Genomic DNA, 17,891 nt, shown 5'->3' on the forward strand with positions numbered 1-17,891 from the left:
TGCCAGTGTTTTAAAGAATCAAGAAGTGTTTGTGTGGTGATTAAATAAAAGGATCCCTAGGTTTGTGGAGAAACTGTGGATTATCACTACAACAGAACTAGACTAAATAGAAGAGTTAAATCCATTGTGCCAGGTTCTTCCAGGGGGATAAACTCGGAAGCCAATGAACTGGAGCCAAGTGGGAGAGTCCGCCTCCAAAGGCTTAAAGGCTCTCCTTTTACTAGTCGATCTGGCCTAGTTTCTTCCGCTGATTGGTTTAGACTCACAATCCGTCGAGGAAGCGTAGCGTTGCGACCAATTGACGTGGCGTTACTAGGCGTGTTGTATCCCTGAGGCGGGACCCAGGCCATAAGCGAATTTTCTGATTGGCTGTGGTCTCTGGGTTGCTGGGGAGAGGCGCGGAGAGGCGGGCGCGAGTTCCCAGGGCAGGCGCTGATTGGCTGAAGTGAGAGCGGCTTTCCTTCCGATGATTCGGCTTTTCTCGACTCAGTCTCAGCTAAGCGTTTGCAGCCGTCGTTGGAGTCTTCGCTGCCGCTGCCTCCTCGCGAATCAGCCAGCGTCTCCCGCCCGCCCGCAGCCCGAGTGCCGCTGGGAGGAAGCGAGAGGGAGGCCCCCTGTGGGTTTGTAGCTGCTGCTCGCCATCCCTCCCCCAGCCTGGGAGAGCCTAGCCCCGGCCCAGTCGGTCGCCTGCCACTCTTGTAGCCGTTACCCGCGGGCCGCCACAGCTGCCGACCGGGAGAGGCGCGCGCCATGGCCTCTGGAGCCGAGTGAGTGTGTGCGCGCGCCCGCCAGCTAGCTGCGGGGGCGCGCACCGCGGGATCCGCCGCGCTGGGTAGGCCCCGGTCGGGCCTGGCCGGGGGCGCGTCTGAGAGGTGGAGACCGGGAAGGTGGGAGAGGAAAGGAGAGGAAGCGGGCAAACGAGGGCCCGTGGGCCCGCGTCCCAGCGCGCCACCTTGACTGTGCTTGTGTTGGGCCCGGGTCGGAGCCTGGGCGAGATCGTGCTGTGTCATGCAGGCCCCGGCCGGCCTGATTGACCGTCTCGGAACTGCGGCCCCGGCGTAGTGAGGTCTTATGTCTCACGCTGCTTGCGCGGAGCCCCAGGGCCTTGAGGCACCGGTCTGCGAATCCGTGTACCACCCTTGGACGACCCTGGGCCCACGAAGAGAGCAGGCCCCACGAGCCCGCAGCCCCAACTGGGCCCGGTGGGCGTGGACTTTGGGCCACGTGAAGGCCTCTGGAGCCTTGAGACTCAGGCTGCGGTTCCGGGCGGGGGAAGTCCCAGCGAGCTCAGGAAAGCTCACACTGGCCCTTTTGGAGCTGGGACTACTTGGCCCGAGGTTGGCATCCTCAGCCACCTGAGTTGTGAGGGCCTGTTCAGGAAAGGGCAGCCCCTGCCTTTCGCCTCTGGCCATCTTCCTACTTTAGGCCTACGAGGAGGCTCTAGAGAGGTTCTTGCTAAAGTTTGAAGCTCAGTTTATGTTTTGTGGGCTTCCCTACACTTAAGCTTTCGTGACTTGCAGGTTGGAGTTGCCCAAACCCTTCAGGGAAAAGACACACGCCCCTTTTCTGAAACAGCCACCTAGAGAAATTCTCTGGGCCTTGGGGGTTTCTGGCCCTACCTTCATCTCTCAGGAAAGCATCAGATAAAACCTGGCCACCTCAGCCTATTCTGCCTAGAATCTAGAGGTTTAGTTACAAAAAAACAAAACAAAACAAAAAAACCACGTTCTACTGAAAACTTGTATGTAAATCACCTTCCTGTTAGTGTTTTGAGGTGTGTTCCTTTTTCTCAAGTTTCTGAATTGGGATGAAGTATTACTCAGTTGCTTAATTAAAAAGGTGATTGTTGATACCTAAAATTGGCTCTCAGGTTATATCCAGCTAGCCTCTGCTTTTCAAAACTAAAAATCTAAAATTCTTGTAACCTGGAATCACTAGCAGTTTCTCACCTCTAGGTCATCTTAATGATTTACTGAATCTCCTCCAAGTCTCCTGTGGTCTGTTGGTTCTGGAAAGGACCTGAGTCATGCATAGGACAATGGGGAATGTTCCCAAAGAACCTCCAGAATTGCTGTTAGCCTATGTTCAGGCTGAATTCACTCTTTTACTGATCTCCACAGACAAGGAATTAGAGGTCTTTTGTTTGGTTTTGGTACCAGGGATTGGACCAAGAGGTGGTTTAACCACTGAGCACATCCCTGTCTCCCCTGCCCTCCCACTTTTTTCTCTCCTTGAGACAGGGTCTTGCTAAGTTGCTTAGGGCTTCGCTAAGGTTCTGAGGCTGGCCTCCAACTTGTGACCCTTCTGCCTCAGCCTTCTCCTTTGCTGGAATTACAGGTGTGTGCCACCACACCCGGCTCTCCAGTCCTTTTTATTTTGAGACAAGGTCTTGCCGAGTTGCTGAGGCTGATTTCGAACTTTTGATCCTCCTGCCTCAGCCTCCTGAGTTGCTGGGATTACAGGTGTGTGCCACTGTGCCTGTCTTAGAGGTTTTTACCTTAAGTGAAGGGCATATCACTCTTTAGAGGTAGGGTCAGTAATGGTAGGCATATGGGAGGTTTTTCTAGAATGCAGTTTTGAGGTTAATATACAAACTGTGATGACTTGAAGCAACTGGCATTTTATTTTTTTCCAGCCCCAGTCTTGTAAATCAAACAGGAAGATGGGCAGTCCTTGGGGGGGAGTATAGGATGGTATTTTGATGGGTTGGGGGTAGGCAGGAGAACTGGTAAGTTTACATAGGTTGCCCTGGGCAGTCACATTGCCCATGCTAGAGTGTTGATAATTTTTGAAAGAGTCTACCTGCTCTGCAGCACTGTGCACAGAATGGCACACTTTTAGGACGGGGGAGTAAAGTTACAGATGAGGAAACTACTATTGGAAATTAGTTTAAAAGCAGTAGTAAAGATAGAACCAGCCAGATGTGATGATGCATGCTTGTAATCCTAGTGACTCCAGAGGCTGAGGCAGGAGGATCGTGAATTCAGAACCAGCCTCAGCAACTTAGGCCCTAAAATTTCAGTGAGTCCCTGTTTCTAAATAAAATATTAAAAAGGGCTGGGGATGTGGCTCAGTGGCCGAATGTTCCTGGGTTCAATCCCAGGTACCAAACAACAACAACAACAAAAAACCCAAAACAAAAACAACAAACCAGAGTGAAGATTAGCAGAGAGCTTACCACTTTGTAAAATGAATGGATTTATTTGATATTCTAGAGCCCATGCATCTTATCTATTTTCCAAATTGTGAAAGTATATCTAATGGCAATACTATTTTGTTAGCAATATTCCTAGCTCCTAGAACAGTACCTGGATTACAGTAGTCAATTGTTGAATGAAGAAATAGTTCTATTTTTTCTTTGGTTAACACATTTGCCCAACCTTAGTGAGAAGAGGTAACTCTTCAAAGGGAGAGCCCATTGAATCTAGTATGTGATGGAGAGAGCTAGCTAAAAAATTGTTTTCATTCACTATTTGGTGAATGGTCCTAGCTTCTAGGAAGTGAAAGAAATTGAGTTTAGACTCTGGCAACCTTAATTTGAATTTGTCCCATGTTTTAGCATTTCTTGGTTTTGACTTGATGAACAAACTCTATGAAGTTGTGTGCCTTTGCAGAAATTACTGTGAAGTTCCTTTAGACTTGATTCTGACTAATTGCCTGCCTGCCTCTTTCCTGGGGATTGAACCAGGGCCTCACATATGCCAGGCAAGCACTCTTCTCTGAGTACATTCCTAGACCTTTTAAAATACTTTTTATTTTGACCAGGCTGATCTCCCAACTTGAGATCCTATTCCTCAGTCTCTCAAGTAGCTGAGACATGTAGAACCCCTGCCCAATTTTGAACCTCTTTCTGAAGGTTCTAGACTGTTAAATGTTTTTTCTGAATATGATAGTTTTTGTGTGCTTGGTTTTCTTTTTCTTCCGTGTGTGTGTGTGTGTGTGTGTGTGTGTGTGTGTGTTGATACTATGATTGAACCTAGGGGCACTTTGTCACGCAGCTACATCTCTATCTGCTTTTTAAAAAAATATTTATTTATTTATTTTGAGAGGGCCTTGCTAAGTAGGCTGGGCTGACTTAGAACAGACCAAGGATCCTCTTGCCTCCGCCTTCCAAGTCTTTGGGATTATAGGCGTGCAGCCACTACACCTGCCTGTGCTTGGTATTCTTGTGGTACTTGGGAAAGCTCTGGCATTGAACAGGTCTATCTTGTGAGGAGAGTAGTGCTAATAATTCTGCTTCATTGTTCCCCAGCTTGCTTGGTGAGACTTGGTGTCCCCAGGCCCCTAAGGGAAGTTGTCTAGCTCATTTTATTCCTTGGGGAAGGTTAGCATAAAAAAGAGCTTGTGTTTTGCTTTGGAGTGCTAATCATGATGACCATTAGAACCTTGTTACAGGCATTGTGTTGAGTATTTACACTCATTATCTCACTTAAAATGGTAAATCTTTTTATTATTTATTTATTTATTTAAAAATTCTTTTAAAAAGGTAAATCTCTTGAAATAGGTACTACTGCAGTCCCCATTTTACAGATGAGGACATCAAAGTCCAGAGAGATTAACTAACTTGCCCAGTGTTGCAATTAAACATTGGCAGTGTTGGGATTCAGATAGGTCTGACTGCATCGCTCCTGCTCTGAACTGATGCTTTATACAGTTTTAAGACTTATTTTCATTTCTCTTAATTATTAGAGTTAATAGAATGAGGAATGTAATATAACTGGATACTGCTCCTTGTTTTCTTGATTGAATTTCTTTCATCTGAGCTCTCTATAGGAATACCTTCACCTATCCACTTTGTTTCCTAAGTGTATGTTTTTTGGAGATTGTTGGGGCCTCTAGATATGGGGTATCTATTGGAACTGACTTTGTTTCCTCCTTCTAGTTCAAAGGGTGATGACTTATCAACAGCCATTCTCAAACAGAAGAACCGTCCCAATCGGTTGATTGTTGATGAAGCCATCAATGAGGACAACAGTGTGGTATCCTTGTCCCAGGTAAGTTGGGTAGACACTCCAGTCTTTCTTTATTCCACTGGAGGGATTTCCCCAGGTTTCTTTTCTCATTTTTCTTACAGTGGCAGCAGATAGAGTGGGGTTTACTGGGAATCCCAGTCTCCAGGGCTGCTGCTTACCCCATTTTGCCCAGTGACCCAAAGGCCTTAACCTTCTTTCCTTAGCCCAAGATGGATGAACTGCAGTTGTTCCGAGGTGACACAGTGTTGCTGAAAGGAAAGAAGAGGCGGGAAGCTGTGTGCATTGTGCTTTCTGATGACACATGTTCTGATGAGAAGATTCGAATGAATAGAGTTGTTCGGAATAACCTTCGTGTTCGCCTAGGGGATGTCATCAGGTGTGTGTGTGGGGTTCTTGGCCCCTCAGGGATGGGAGGTCAGAGACATCCTGCATTAAAGGCAGTATTCCCCTATGTTACAGTCAGTATGATTTCCTTGGCAGCTGCTGATACAGGAAGCCACCTGGCCACCGGAGGACCTATGCTTCAGGGTTCTCTTTGGGTTTTAGTTCTGTCTTCCTGGACTTCAAAATCTACCTCTGCATAGCCCATGAGACAAGTTGATGTTTCTATGACTCTTGATGCCTTTGTTTTTTCTTATTAGAGGTATAAGCCATCATATCTTAGGATGAGGGTATATAGCTGCCAAATAGCCTCCTTATTTACTACTGTGTTCAATGAATGGTTTGTGATGGGGCTAGAATGAGGTGGGAAGCGTATGGAAGGTGGGCTTCTAATGGTTCTTTTAAGGATGTAAGTTAATCTAGGAGAGTGGTATGGTTGGAGCCAGACCCAGGATAGCTTCAGTGTGAGTGATTTTGCTTGTTCCTATATAAATGTAAATGAGAGGCTTCCCCAACTACCAGTCACTTGGCTAAGATCATCTAAGGCTTCTGATTATTTTTCATGGACTCTTCTTCCTGAGGATGCTTATCACTTTCTGAAGATTTTCTGACCATGTGGCTGAGATTATTTTTTCACTTCTATTTCCCTGACCATGACACTTGTCTGACTAAGGCCTCTCTTGTATTATTAAGTCACTAGTATTAGCTAGAAGGAATCATCCTTGGATGTCATTCACTGAAGACTCCAGTAGTAGGGTTATATGTGTCTTTTTTGGTGGGACTTCCAAATGTTCTTAATTTTGGCTCACTGATTAGGAGTGGGCTGCCCTAGTAGCCTCTTTTAGTAGCTTTTGCTACCCTACCCTGAGTGTGACCTGTCTTAGTTCTGCTTTGCTGTTCCTTTGCCTTCACTCCAATCCTGCTCTCCTTCCTCTCTTCACCTAAAGCCATCCCTGCCTTTTCTTTTTCGCTTGCCATCAGCTGTCTGTGCCAGGCCCTTTCGGACGCCCAGTGCTTGGGGCTGCAGTGTGGTTGGTAATGTGGAGTCTGCTTGTCATCCTCAGCATCCAGCCATGCCCTGATGTGAAGTACGGCAAACGTATCCATGTGCTACCCATCGATGACACAGTGGAAGGCATCACTGGCAATCTCTTTGAGGTATACCTTAAGCCGTACTTCCTGGAAGCTTATCGGCCCATCCGGAAAGGTGAGAGATAATTCTAGGAACTGAGTTTTAAGAATGTTTGTGGGAATACTTTAGAGTATTGGAATATCTTTTTCTCATTTTCACATATATGTGTGTAACATATATCTTACCGTGTGTCTTCTCTGCCTCTGTGTTCCCAAAGAGTAAGCTGTCCTCTTGTCCTCTCGTGTCTCTGAAGTGAGAAGGTGGTTCATTTTAGCTGTGTTATAGTTAAAAAGTGCACAACTCTACCATTGATGGTAATAGTAGTGAAAGCTTGGTCTGTCTCTACCCTGGAAATTATATTTCATGGGCTTTACTGAGACAAGGAGAGGTGGAGTGGGGCAGAATAGGGCAATATGTAGTGATTTGCCATTTTAGACCTTAAGGAATTCTCATTTGGTCTGGTAGTTGACCTCTAACTGCACTTTTACTGCTTGCTCTTTTAGGGGACATTTTCCTTGTCCGTGGTGGGATGCGTGCTGTGGAGTTCAAAGTAGTGGAGACAGATCCCAGCCCTTATTGCATTGTTGCTCCAGACACAGTGATCCACTGTGAAGGAGAGCCTATCAAACGAGAGGTGAGTTTGCTCCCTGGCCCTAGTACCCAGTTTCGTTGTATATAGTGTGGGAGTCATGTTGCAACTGTTGAGACTGGGTGCTTTGTGGTCTTAGCTGCTTCTGGAAGTGAGGAAACCTCCCCGATGTACATTTCTGGGCCCATGTGTTTTTTGGAGAACCCAATACCAGGAATTTTAGATTGAACCTAAAAGTTATAACAGATTGGAATATTTTTTTCTTTTTTTCTTGTGGCACTGAGGATCAAACCCAGGGCTTTGTGTACTCTAGTCAAGTGCTCTGCAACTGAACTGTCAGCAGCCCTGGAATAATTTTTGAAATGAAGCTAATGGATGGCATCCAGGCTTGTGCCCCATTCCCAGAGTTTCTAGTTTTAGGTTTTAGAGAGTCCTTTCCAGAAAGAGTAAGGGCTGTGGGAGAGGAAAGGACTGTGCCTTGGAATTTTTGAAGTAGTTCTTTAATGCAAGATCCCTTTAGACAAGAATCTTGTCATATTCATACAGCAGATTTTTCCACACCAGTTAATGGAATTATTTGGAGAAACTCTTAATTTTAGCTGATAAAATATTCCTGCCTTCTCCTTTCTTTGTCTCTCCCATGTTCAGGATGAGGAAGAGTCCTTGAATGAAGTAGGCTATGATGACATTGGTGGCTGTAGGAAGCAACTAGCTCAGATAAAGGAGATGGTGGAGCTTCCTCTGAGACACCCTGCACTCTTTAAGGCAATTGGCGTGAAGGTGAGCTTCCTGGGCTTTGTGGGTTCTAGTCTAGGATGGTAATTAATGTCTACCCAATGTCTAATCCTCGGACTGTTTTCACTTATGGCTTGGATTAGAGGGGCATTGTTATCTTAGTTGGTTTTGTAGAAAGCTCTAAATTTATTAAAGCTACTGATGGTCAAGAATAGCAGGCTAGCTGGATGTGGTGGCACACATCTGTAATCCCAGCAATTTGGGAGGCTAAGGTAGGAGGATTGCAAGTTTGAGGCTAGCCTCAGCAAATTAGTGAGGCCCTAAGTAATTCAGTGAGACTGTCTAAAAGGGGCCTCTGGTTGTGGCTCAGTGGTCAGGCGCTTGCCTAGTATGTGCGAGTCACTGGATTTTATAAAGGTATAAAAAATGTTGGGGAAAAAAAGGAAATAATAAAAGTGCTAGGATGTTGTTCAGTGGTAGAGCGCCCCTGGGTTCAATCCCCAGTACCAAAAAAAGAAAAGACAAACTAATTATGTTTTTTTTTAAACTGGGAATTGAACCCAGGGCATTTAACCACTGAACCACAGCCCTAGGCCCCCCTCTTTAAAATATTTTTTTAGATGTTAATGCACCTTTATTTTATTCATTTATTTATATGCAGAACTGAGAATTGAACCTAGTGCTTCACACATGCTAGCCAAGCGCTCCACCACTGAGTTACAACTCCAGCCCCTTTTTATATTTTATTTAGAGAAAGGGTCTCAACTAAGTTGCTGGGGCTGGCTTTGAACTTAAAATTCTGCCCTCAGCTTCCCCAGCTATTGGGATTACAGGTGTGTACCACTGGGTCTGGCTCACATGTATTTTTTTTTTTTCTTTTGGTACTGGGGATTGAACTCGGGGACACTCAACCACTGAGGCATATCCCCAGCCCTTTTTTGTATTTTATTTACAGATAGGGTCTTACTGGGTTCTCAGCATCTCGCTGTTGCTGAGGCTGGCTTTGAACTCTCAATCTCCTGCCTCAGCCCCCTGAGTCACTGGGATTACAGGCGTGTGCCACCGTGCGTGGCTCACAAATCTTTTATACTGAGCATGTATGTGTACCTTTAAAAATATAAAAGCAGTTCTTAACCTCATGGAGCCTCCAAAAACAATTCTCACCATAATTTGCCCTTATTTCAAGAACTTTGTCATTTAATAGAAGCAGACTTTAAGGAAATTTGCAGAGTGCTAGTGGTCCAGTACTACTCATCTAAGAGTGTAGCTTTCTGACCTTTTCTGTATCGTGGGACACACTGAAGATGAAATTAGTACTTTGCCGTGTAAGCATTATACAAGTAATTTCATCTTCTATGTGAGTAGTTTCAATATCCTGCCTGTATGTGGAGCCACAGAAAAGATAGTTTCAAAGAGGAATATCCGTTGTTGACCCTAAGGAAAAGCATTCCGATATCATAATAAATTCTGGAAAACTGTGATTATAGAGTGAATGAACTTTTGACAATGAAGAATATAGAAATAATAAAAGAAATAAAAATATGTTTTTTTTTAAATGGTTTAGCTGGTCCTTGGCATTTTGTCTTTAAGATTGAATTTATTCTAGTCCCAGGATCTTTAAACTCCCTTATAATAGAGTCTCTTAGGGTGGTTTTTGTGCTATTAGTCTCCTGTGGAAATTGCATTCATAAATGTTGCCATCTTTTTAGCAATATTTTCTCTGGTGTTGGCAGGACTGAGTATGGCCTGAAGTAAATTGCCTAAGCAGCATTTACTGTCATTTACTTTCTTTTTTTTTTGGTAATACTAGGGATTGAACCCAGGGTCTTACATGTGCTAAGCAAGCATTCTACTACTGAGCTGCATCCATATCCATGAAAGGTTTATTTTTGGGAGGTGCCAGAGATTGAACTCGGGGGAGGGCGGGGGAATGACACTTAACCGCTGAGCCACATCCCCAGCCCTTTTTTTTTGTGGTGCTGGAAATTGAACCATAGCCTTGTGCATGCAAGACAAGCACTCTGCCAGCTTCCCTATATCCCCAGCCCCTTTTTTGTTATTTATTTATTTTTAAAGAGAGAGAACTTTTAGTATCTATTTTTGTTTTAGTTTTCGGCGGATACAACATCTTTGTTTGTATGTGGTGCTGAGGTTCGAACCCCGGCTGCACTCATGCCAGGCGAGCGCACTACCGCTTGAGCCACATCTCCAGCCCTTGTTTTTTATTTTGAGACAGGGTCTTGGTTTGTTGCTTAGGGACTCACTAAGTAGCTGAGGCTGGATTTGAACTTGGCAATCCTCATACCTCAGCCTCCTAAGCCACTGTTATTACAGGCATGCACCACCACACCCAGCCTCCTCAAGGGCTTATTCTTATTGGTGTTAGGGTTAAACCCTGATTCTCACCCTCTCTAGAGTCCTAGTTGAGCCATTTTAAGATGGGTAGCGTTGGGAGAAGATGAAAGTCTGAACCTAATCACACTCTGTATTGGTTCTTAGCCTCCTCGGGGAATTCTCCTCTATGGACCTCCTGGGACTGGGAAGACCTTGATTGCCCGAGCTGTGGCAAATGAGACTGGAGCTTTTTTCTTCCTGATCAATGGTAAAAGTCTTGGTTCATCTTGACTCTGGCTAGACCCAACTTTGAGCTGAAGAGCTCATGGACGAGTGTCCATTTGCATCCATGCAGTTGTACATACTTTGGCATCTTCTGGTAGGGTATATTACTGGATAGATAAGCTACAAGTGAAAGATACTGTTGCTCCTTATCCTTTTCCCCCTTGAGAAAGATTGTGAACAGACTAAAGACATTTAGGAGGAGCAAACTGAAATGAGAAATCAAAAGGCACACAATTATTTGAGAGGGTTTGGGGAAGATGAGCTGACATCACTTGGCTCTCTGAGAATGGTATTTAGCTGGTAGAGGTCCAACTGGTATACTGCCTCCTTTTGACCAGTGGTCCCAGAGCATCTGCTGTCATCTTCACACTTTTGGCTCTTCTGTGAGGAAAGTGTACTGAGTCCTTCGGCTTCTCTCCAGCCTGCCCCTGATTGTCTTGGGATATTGGCTGTAGAGGTTACCACTTTCTTACCCGTGATGTTTCTATAGGCTGGGAAAATGAGAACTGATTTCTCATTTAGTATAGTTTTGTTAAAATTTTCTTTCTAAATCCTTTCAGGTCCTGAGATTATGAGCAAGTTGGCTGGTGAGTCTGAGAGCAACCTTCGTAAAGCCTTTGAGGAGGCTGAAAAGAATGCTCCTGCTATCATATTCATCGATGAGCTAGATGCCATTGCTCCCAAACGAGAGAAAGTAGGAGCTTACCTGAAGGATAGTGGGTGGCTGGAAGGTCCTGATTTCGCTTCTTACCAGATAATCTTGTCTTGACAGACTCATGGGGAGGTGGAGCGGCGTATCGTATCACAGTTATTGACCCTTATGGATGGGCTAAAGCAGAGAGCACATGTAATAGTTATGGCAGCAACCAACAGACCCAATAGCATTGATCCAGCCCTACGGCGATTTGGTAAGGACCCCAGATTTCTTTCAACCCTACCCTTGCTCATAGGGAGATTATAGTTCTACTGAATGTAATCTCCATGATCCCACCTCTGTCCTTATCTAAGTTAACAAATCCTGAGGATTTCTTAAAGCTCTTTGCAATGATAGAGCCCCAGGGATTCTTTTCCTTTCCCTATTTTTATCTGAAATGACCAACCATCCTGTTTGTCTTGACTGACAAACCAGGTTTCCCAGGTCATGAAACCTTCAGTGCTAATTCTAGGAAAGCCTGAGGGTGAGGTGGATGATTGCCTTAGGCCTGTTCCTTCTTCCCTCTGGACCCAGAAATGATCCCTGCACTGTCCCACAGGTCGCTTTGACAGGGAAGTAGATATTGGAATCCCTGATGCTACAGGACGTTTGGAAATTCTTCAGATCCATACCAAGAACATGAAGCTGGCAGATGACGTAGACCTGGAACAGGTGGAGTCTTGATGAGGGCTGACCAGGAATTAGGATATCTTTGTTTCTAAGAAGTTGCAAGGAACTGATTATTAGAGATGAGCTTAAGATGGGAGGAGATTGGTTTTGATTCCTAGGGAGGGGAAAGAAAATGATCTGAAACTGAATCCAGGAAAACAGTGATGTGTTTTAGTGATAATGCAATAGAGTAAATTAGAATTGTTGGGGTAACTTTATTTCCACTGCCCAAATTCAGGCTTGAGTACTGAAACCTCAACTGGTGGAGGGTCTGCTAGTGTATGTGTTCAAGCATATGGAAGAGATCATGATTCCTTTATCCCTCAAGTTTCCTAAGGCAGCTGGGTCTTAGAGACCCAGTAGATATCAGTAGATATCTTTCTGCAGGTAGCCAATGAGACTCATGGACATGTGGGTGCTGACTTAGCAGCTCTGTGCTCAGAGGCTGCCCTGCAGGCCATCCGCAAGAAGATGGATCTAATTGACTTAGAGGATGAGACCATTGATGCTGAAGTCATGAACTCCCTGGCAGTGACTATGGATGATTTCCGGGTAAGGACTATACCCCCACCTGAGATACACACACACACACATACACTTTCCCTCCCGTGGGAAGTCTCATCCCCCTTTTTATTTATTTTTTTCTTTTTAGTGGGCCTTGAGTCAGAGCAACCCATCAGCACTGCGGGAAACTGTGGTAGAAGTGCCACAGGTAACCTGGGAAGACATTGGGGGCCTGGAGGATGTCAAACGTGAGCTTCAGGAGCTAGTCCAGGTAGGGTAACTTGGTCTAGGAGAGTCCCTGACACAGTATGTTGTAATTGACCTGAGTGGTCTCAGGGTGTCAGCACATTCTCTGCTAGAGTTGTGACACCACAACTCAGAAACCTGCTCCTAGGTAGCCAGGTTCTTAGCCCATAGAATGCACCATAAAGTGGTAGAGGGATTGATTCTGTTTGGTTATGTTTCTTTCAAAATATGAAGGTATGGGATTGGGGATTGCTTGCCTGGCATGCACAATGCCCTGAATTCGGTCCTTGGCCCTGGGGGGAAAAATGGAGGTAGCCTTGAATCTTCTTTCCTTTGTCTTCTAGTATCCTGTAGAACACCCAGACAAATTTCTTAAGTTTGGTATGACACCATCCAAGGGAGTTCTATTCTATGGACCTCCAGGCTGTGGGAAAACCTTGCTGGCTAAAGCTATTGCTAATGAATGCCAAGCCAACTTCATCTCCATCAAGGGTCCTGAACTGCTCACCATGTGGTTTGGAGAATCTGAGGCCAATGTCAGGGAAATCTTTGACAAGGTAAGGTATAAGAGGCTGGGCTATCTGTTCACTTGCTTGGGGGCAAGGTAGAATAGAAACTGATTCTTTGGGAGAGTCAAAATAGTCTTACTGGGCTGGGGTTGTGGCGTACGCCTAGTGCGTGTGAGGCCCTGGGTTCGATTCTCAGAACCACATATAAATAAATAAATAGATGGATAGAAAGGTATTGTGTCCAGCTATAACTAAAAAATAAATATTTTTTAAAAATCATCTTACTATTGTCACCTCGTCTGGGACATTGGAAATTACTTTTTTCCTTCTTAGGTCTGAGAGACTCAGTTGTGTTAATGCTAAGTTTTTGTTCCTTCCACAGGCACGCCAAGCTGCTCCTTGTGTGCTGTTTTTTGATGAGCTGGATTCAATTGCCAAAGCTCGTGGTGGTAACATTGGAGATGGTGGTGGGGCTGCTGACCGAGTAATTAACCAGATCCTGACAGAAATGGATGGCATGTCCACAAAAAAGAATGTTTTCATCATTGGCGCTACCAATCGGCCTGACATTATTGATCCTGCCATCCTAAGACCTGGCCGCCTTGATCAGCTTATTTACATCCCACTGCCTGATGAGAAGTCCCGTGTTGCCATCCTCAAGGCCAATCTGCGCAAGTCCCCAGTTGCCAAGGCAAGGTTGTGGGCCATAGGGCCTTGTGAGGCTGGTGTGGAGTGCTTTTTGGTTTCTGGACAGGGTTCCATTGGGGATTTCTGGGGTTAGGACTGGTCTAATAGGAGCTGGATATAGTAGTGGCTTACTCCTTTAATCCCAGGAACTCTGGAGGCTGAGGGAGGAGGAATTTCAAATTTGAGGCCAGCTCCTGCAACTTAGTGATACCCTTTCTCAAAAGAAAAAAATAAAAAAGGGCTGGGGATGTGGCTCAGTGATTAAGTATTCCTAAGTGTTCCTGTGTTCAATCCCTGGCACGCCCCCCCTTTTTTGTTTTGTTTTTGTTTTAAGTAAAGGACTGGTGATGAAGCTCAGTGGTAAAGTGTCTATGGTTCAATCCCCAGTACCAAATAATTTTTAAAAAATGGGTGAGGCAGAAGATGGGGCACACTGAAGTTGGAAGTGCTTAGGGAGCCTGAAGATCAGTATGTCCCAGGAGATGAAAGGCTAAATTCTAAAGTAGCTGTGCTGCTGCTTTCAGGATGTGGATTTGGAGTTCCTGGCAAAGATGACTAATGGCTTCTCTGGAGCAGACCTGACGGAGATTTGCCAACGTGCTTGTAAGCTGGCCATTCGTGAATCCATTGAGAGTGAGATTAGGCGAGAACGGGAGAGGCAGACAAACCCATCTGCCATGGTGAGTCTGTATCAGTGGTGCCAGTGTGGGAAGCCAGGGAACAGTCTTTGCTGTGCCCTGGGCCCTGGAGTTGAGAATACGAGATATTTGAAAGGTTATCCGCCTGAAAAAAATATTGAGTCAGGGCATTAAAGAGAGAATGCTGGGGTAAACCACAGTATTTCCTTCCTCCTCGAAGAAAATCAAAGTATAACTGTGCAGCAAACAAATGGAACAAGATTTCAAACTTAACTATAGCTCTATCCCTGGTAGTGGGGAAAGAGGACATGGAACCTACCAAAATATTTTTGAATGTAAGCTCTATAAAGATGACTTATTTCTCACTTTATCATGGTTCCATGTTTGTAACTTAATAAAGAAATGAGTAAGTGGCTTTTTTTTTTACCTTTTGGGAAGAGATCTGTGACATCTCTCCTTTCTTCAATGAAATCTTATAAAGTAATGATGTATTAATGATTGGAAGCAGACTTGTAAGCCAGAGCAATGGGGGGTGGCCTCTCAGTGGAAGAGATAGGGTTTGAGAGAGTTTGGATAAAGGGATAAACAACCCAATTAACTCGCTCTAGTAGTAGGGTTGCAGGAATTGGGAAAACCAGGTTTATTTAATTAAGCACATGTGTTACTGGAAGTAAGGCCATTACATAGGGAGTAATAATGTGGTAAATCCTGAGAGCATTTGATATTTTCTTTTTGAACTTTAGATTTATTGAGGTATAATATTTATGCAGTAATATGCACTGCATCCTTTTTAGATACAATTTCCATGCTTTTTGACAGATGTGTATTTAAGTTCTATAACTACTATCACTGTTAAAGTTTCCTCAGACCATTTAGTCAGCATCTTCTCCCTTTATTAGACCCTGACAAACACTGATGTGATTTCTATCCTTGCACTTTTCCCTTTTCCAGAATCCATTGACGAGTTTTAAAACTAATGTGACTAATGGCTTCTCTAGAGCAGAGCAGTGACTCAATTTTAGAAAGTTTGGTCTGGTATCTTAGGCAGATTAGATTGAGGACCAGGAGACAAATAAGCTACTGCAGTAATAGAAGGGTGGGGAGACCAGGGACAGAGTCAAATCTGGGTCTTAACTAGCCAGGGTGGTCTGTATTTACCAATTTTTTTTATAGGAAGTAGAAGAAGATGATCCAGTGCCAGAGATCCGCAGAGATCACTTTGAGGAAGCCATGCGCTTTGCCCGTCGTTCTGTCAGTGATAATGACATTCGGAAGTATGAAATGTTTGCTCAAACCCTTCAGCAGAGTCGAGGTTTTGGCAGTTTCAGGTAATGGTTGGGGGCCGTGGGCAGTTCTTAAGTTGCTTTGGGGACCTGTATAAAGAAGATGGCGAGAATCCTAAAGAATGTAGAGTGAAAAGCCTACACAGGTCCTATCCTTACCCTCTTTTTTTATCTTTTCTCTTAATATACAGATTCCCTTCAGGGAACCAGGGTGGAGCTGGCCCTAGTCAGGGCAGTGGAGGTGGCGCAGGTGGCAGTGTGTACACGGAAGATAATGATGATGACCTGTACGGCTAAGTGATGGTGGCCAGCGTGCTGCGAGCTGGCCTGGTTGGACCTTGTTCCCTGGGGGTGGGGGCGCTTGCCCAGGAGGGACCAGGGGTGCGCCCAGGGCCTGCTCCATTTCTCAGTCTGAACAGTTGAGCTACCAGTCAGACTCTGGACAGGGGGTTTTTTGTTGCAAAAAATACAAAACAAAAGTGATAAAATAAAAGTGATTTTCTTTTGGGAGGTGGAGAGTGAATTACCAACGGAGAAGGGCCTTTGGGCCTACACCATTTCTCTTGTAGTTTGGGGCAGTGCAGGGGATCTGTGTGGGGTGTGAACCAAGGTGTTACCACTGACTCCTACAGTAAAGCATCTGCACGTCACTCAATGCTGCCGGAGCCCTCCCTTCCCGTAGCCAACCTGGGTAGGTGGGTGAGGGGCCACAGTTGCTGGGTGTTTATATAGAGAGTAGGTTGATTTTATTTTACATGCTTTTGAGTTATTGTTGGAAAACTAATCACAAGCAGTTTTTAAACCAAAAATTGACATGTTGTAAAAGGACAATAAACGTTGGGTCAAAATGGAGCTTGAGTCCTGGCCCTTGTGCCTGCTTCTTTTTCTGGGAAGGGCCTTGGGCTACCCCTCATTGACAAGGCACAATTCCAATGAAGTCCTGGAGGTAAGATCACACCCTTTTCTGACTGATGAACATTGGTATGATATCTCCTGCTGGCTCACTGTGTATCTGCAGTTATCACTGGATAGATTTGCCGTGGAACAGGAGCAGCCTGATGGAGCTGCATCTGTGGAGAATGTGGCATCTTTCTACCTAAATATTTGGTGTGGATGGTAAGGCTAGGCCTGTAGAGCCCCCTTATCTTATTATTTTTTTTTTAAATAGTTTTAGTTGTAGATGGACCCAATATTTTTTATGTGGCACTGAGAATTGAATCTACTGCTTCATACATGCTAGGCAAGCACTCCACCACTGTGCTACAACCCCAGCCCAGAGCCACCTTATCTTGACCAAGAACTAGATTTGAAAGTACTCTCTAAAAATCTTAGGGTTGCAAAAGTATAGTAATTTTTTTTTTTTTTTAAAGAGAGTGAGAGAGGAGAGAGAGAATTTTAATATTTATTTTTTAGTTTTTGGCGGACACAACATCTTTGTATGTGGTGCTGAGGATCGAACCTGGGCCGCACGCATGCTAGGTGAGCGCGCTACCGCTTAAGCCACATCCCCAGCCCCAAGTATAGTAATCTTATGTCTGCTTTTGAATATTCTCTGTGCCCCCTCTGCTTTTCCCCCACTTTTTTTTTTTTTTTTTGGTGGTACTGGGGATTGAACTCACTCTCTACTACTGAGCTATACCCCCAGCCTTTTATTTATAAATATATTTTATTTATATATAAATTATTTATTTATATATATATATATTATTTATTTTGAGACAAGGTCTCACTAAGTTGCTTAGGGCCTCACTCAGTTGCTGAAGCAATCTTTGAATCCTCCTGTCTCAGCCTTTGGAGTTGCTGGGATTAACAGGTGTGCACCCAGCCTCTATCTGGTTTTACATACAAATCATTTTTAAATTGGGACATCTCTGGAACTTTTGCTGTGAGTAGATATTTTTGCACTGGTGGAATTTGAATTGACTATTCCTTATTTTCTTTGATGATTTCTTCACTAAATGTTACTAGTCCTCCTTAGCTTACTGGTCCTCTCAACAGTCTTTTTTTCTGCTCTGACTTTTGACACTGTCATCTCTGAGAGTTGGCAGCCTGACCTCAATGAGGGCCAAAGACAAGGCTATTTTGGGAAAGGTTTTTTTTGTTTGTGGTACTGGGATTAGACCAGTACTCTATCACTGAACAACATCAGTGAATATTCTCTGTGCACCCTCTGCTTTTCCTTTTCCTTTTTTTTTTTTTTTTTTTTTTTTGTGGTGGTGGTGCTGGGGATTG

The 17,891-nt window shown here is 44.6% G+C and overlaps 1 protein-coding gene across 1 annotated transcript; it reads left to right on the forward strand.

Moving 5' to 3' along the window:
- Positions 1 to 462: 462 nt before the first annotated feature.
- Vcp (valosin containing protein) lies at positions 463 to 16,511 on the forward strand. The gene is made up of 17 exons (XM_076845862.1): positions 463 to 767; positions 4,883 to 4,994; positions 5,177 to 5,349; positions 6,419 to 6,561; positions 6,990 to 7,120; positions 7,724 to 7,855; positions 10,310 to 10,412; positions 10,990 to 11,123; positions 11,202 to 11,337; positions 11,683 to 11,795; positions 12,180 to 12,344; positions 12,445 to 12,567; positions 12,887 to 13,099; positions 13,434 to 13,742; positions 14,263 to 14,418; positions 15,550 to 15,704; positions 15,851 to 16,511. Exons 1-17 carry the CDS (start codon positions 751 to 753, stop codon positions 15,954 to 15,956), a joined length of 2,421 nt encoding a protein of 806 aa, XP_076701977.1. The 5' UTR covers positions 463 to 750; the 3' UTR covers positions 15,957 to 16,511.
- The last annotated feature ends 1,380 nt before the right edge of the window (positions 16,512 to 17,891 follow it).

Source organism: Callospermophilus lateralis, chromosome 2, assembly GCF_048772815.1.
Source record: "Callospermophilus lateralis isolate mCalLat2 chromosome 2, mCalLat2.hap1, whole genome shotgun sequence".
In the NCBI taxonomy this organism is placed as follows: domain Eukaryota; kingdom Metazoa; phylum Chordata; class Mammalia; order Rodentia; family Sciuridae; genus Callospermophilus; species Callospermophilus lateralis.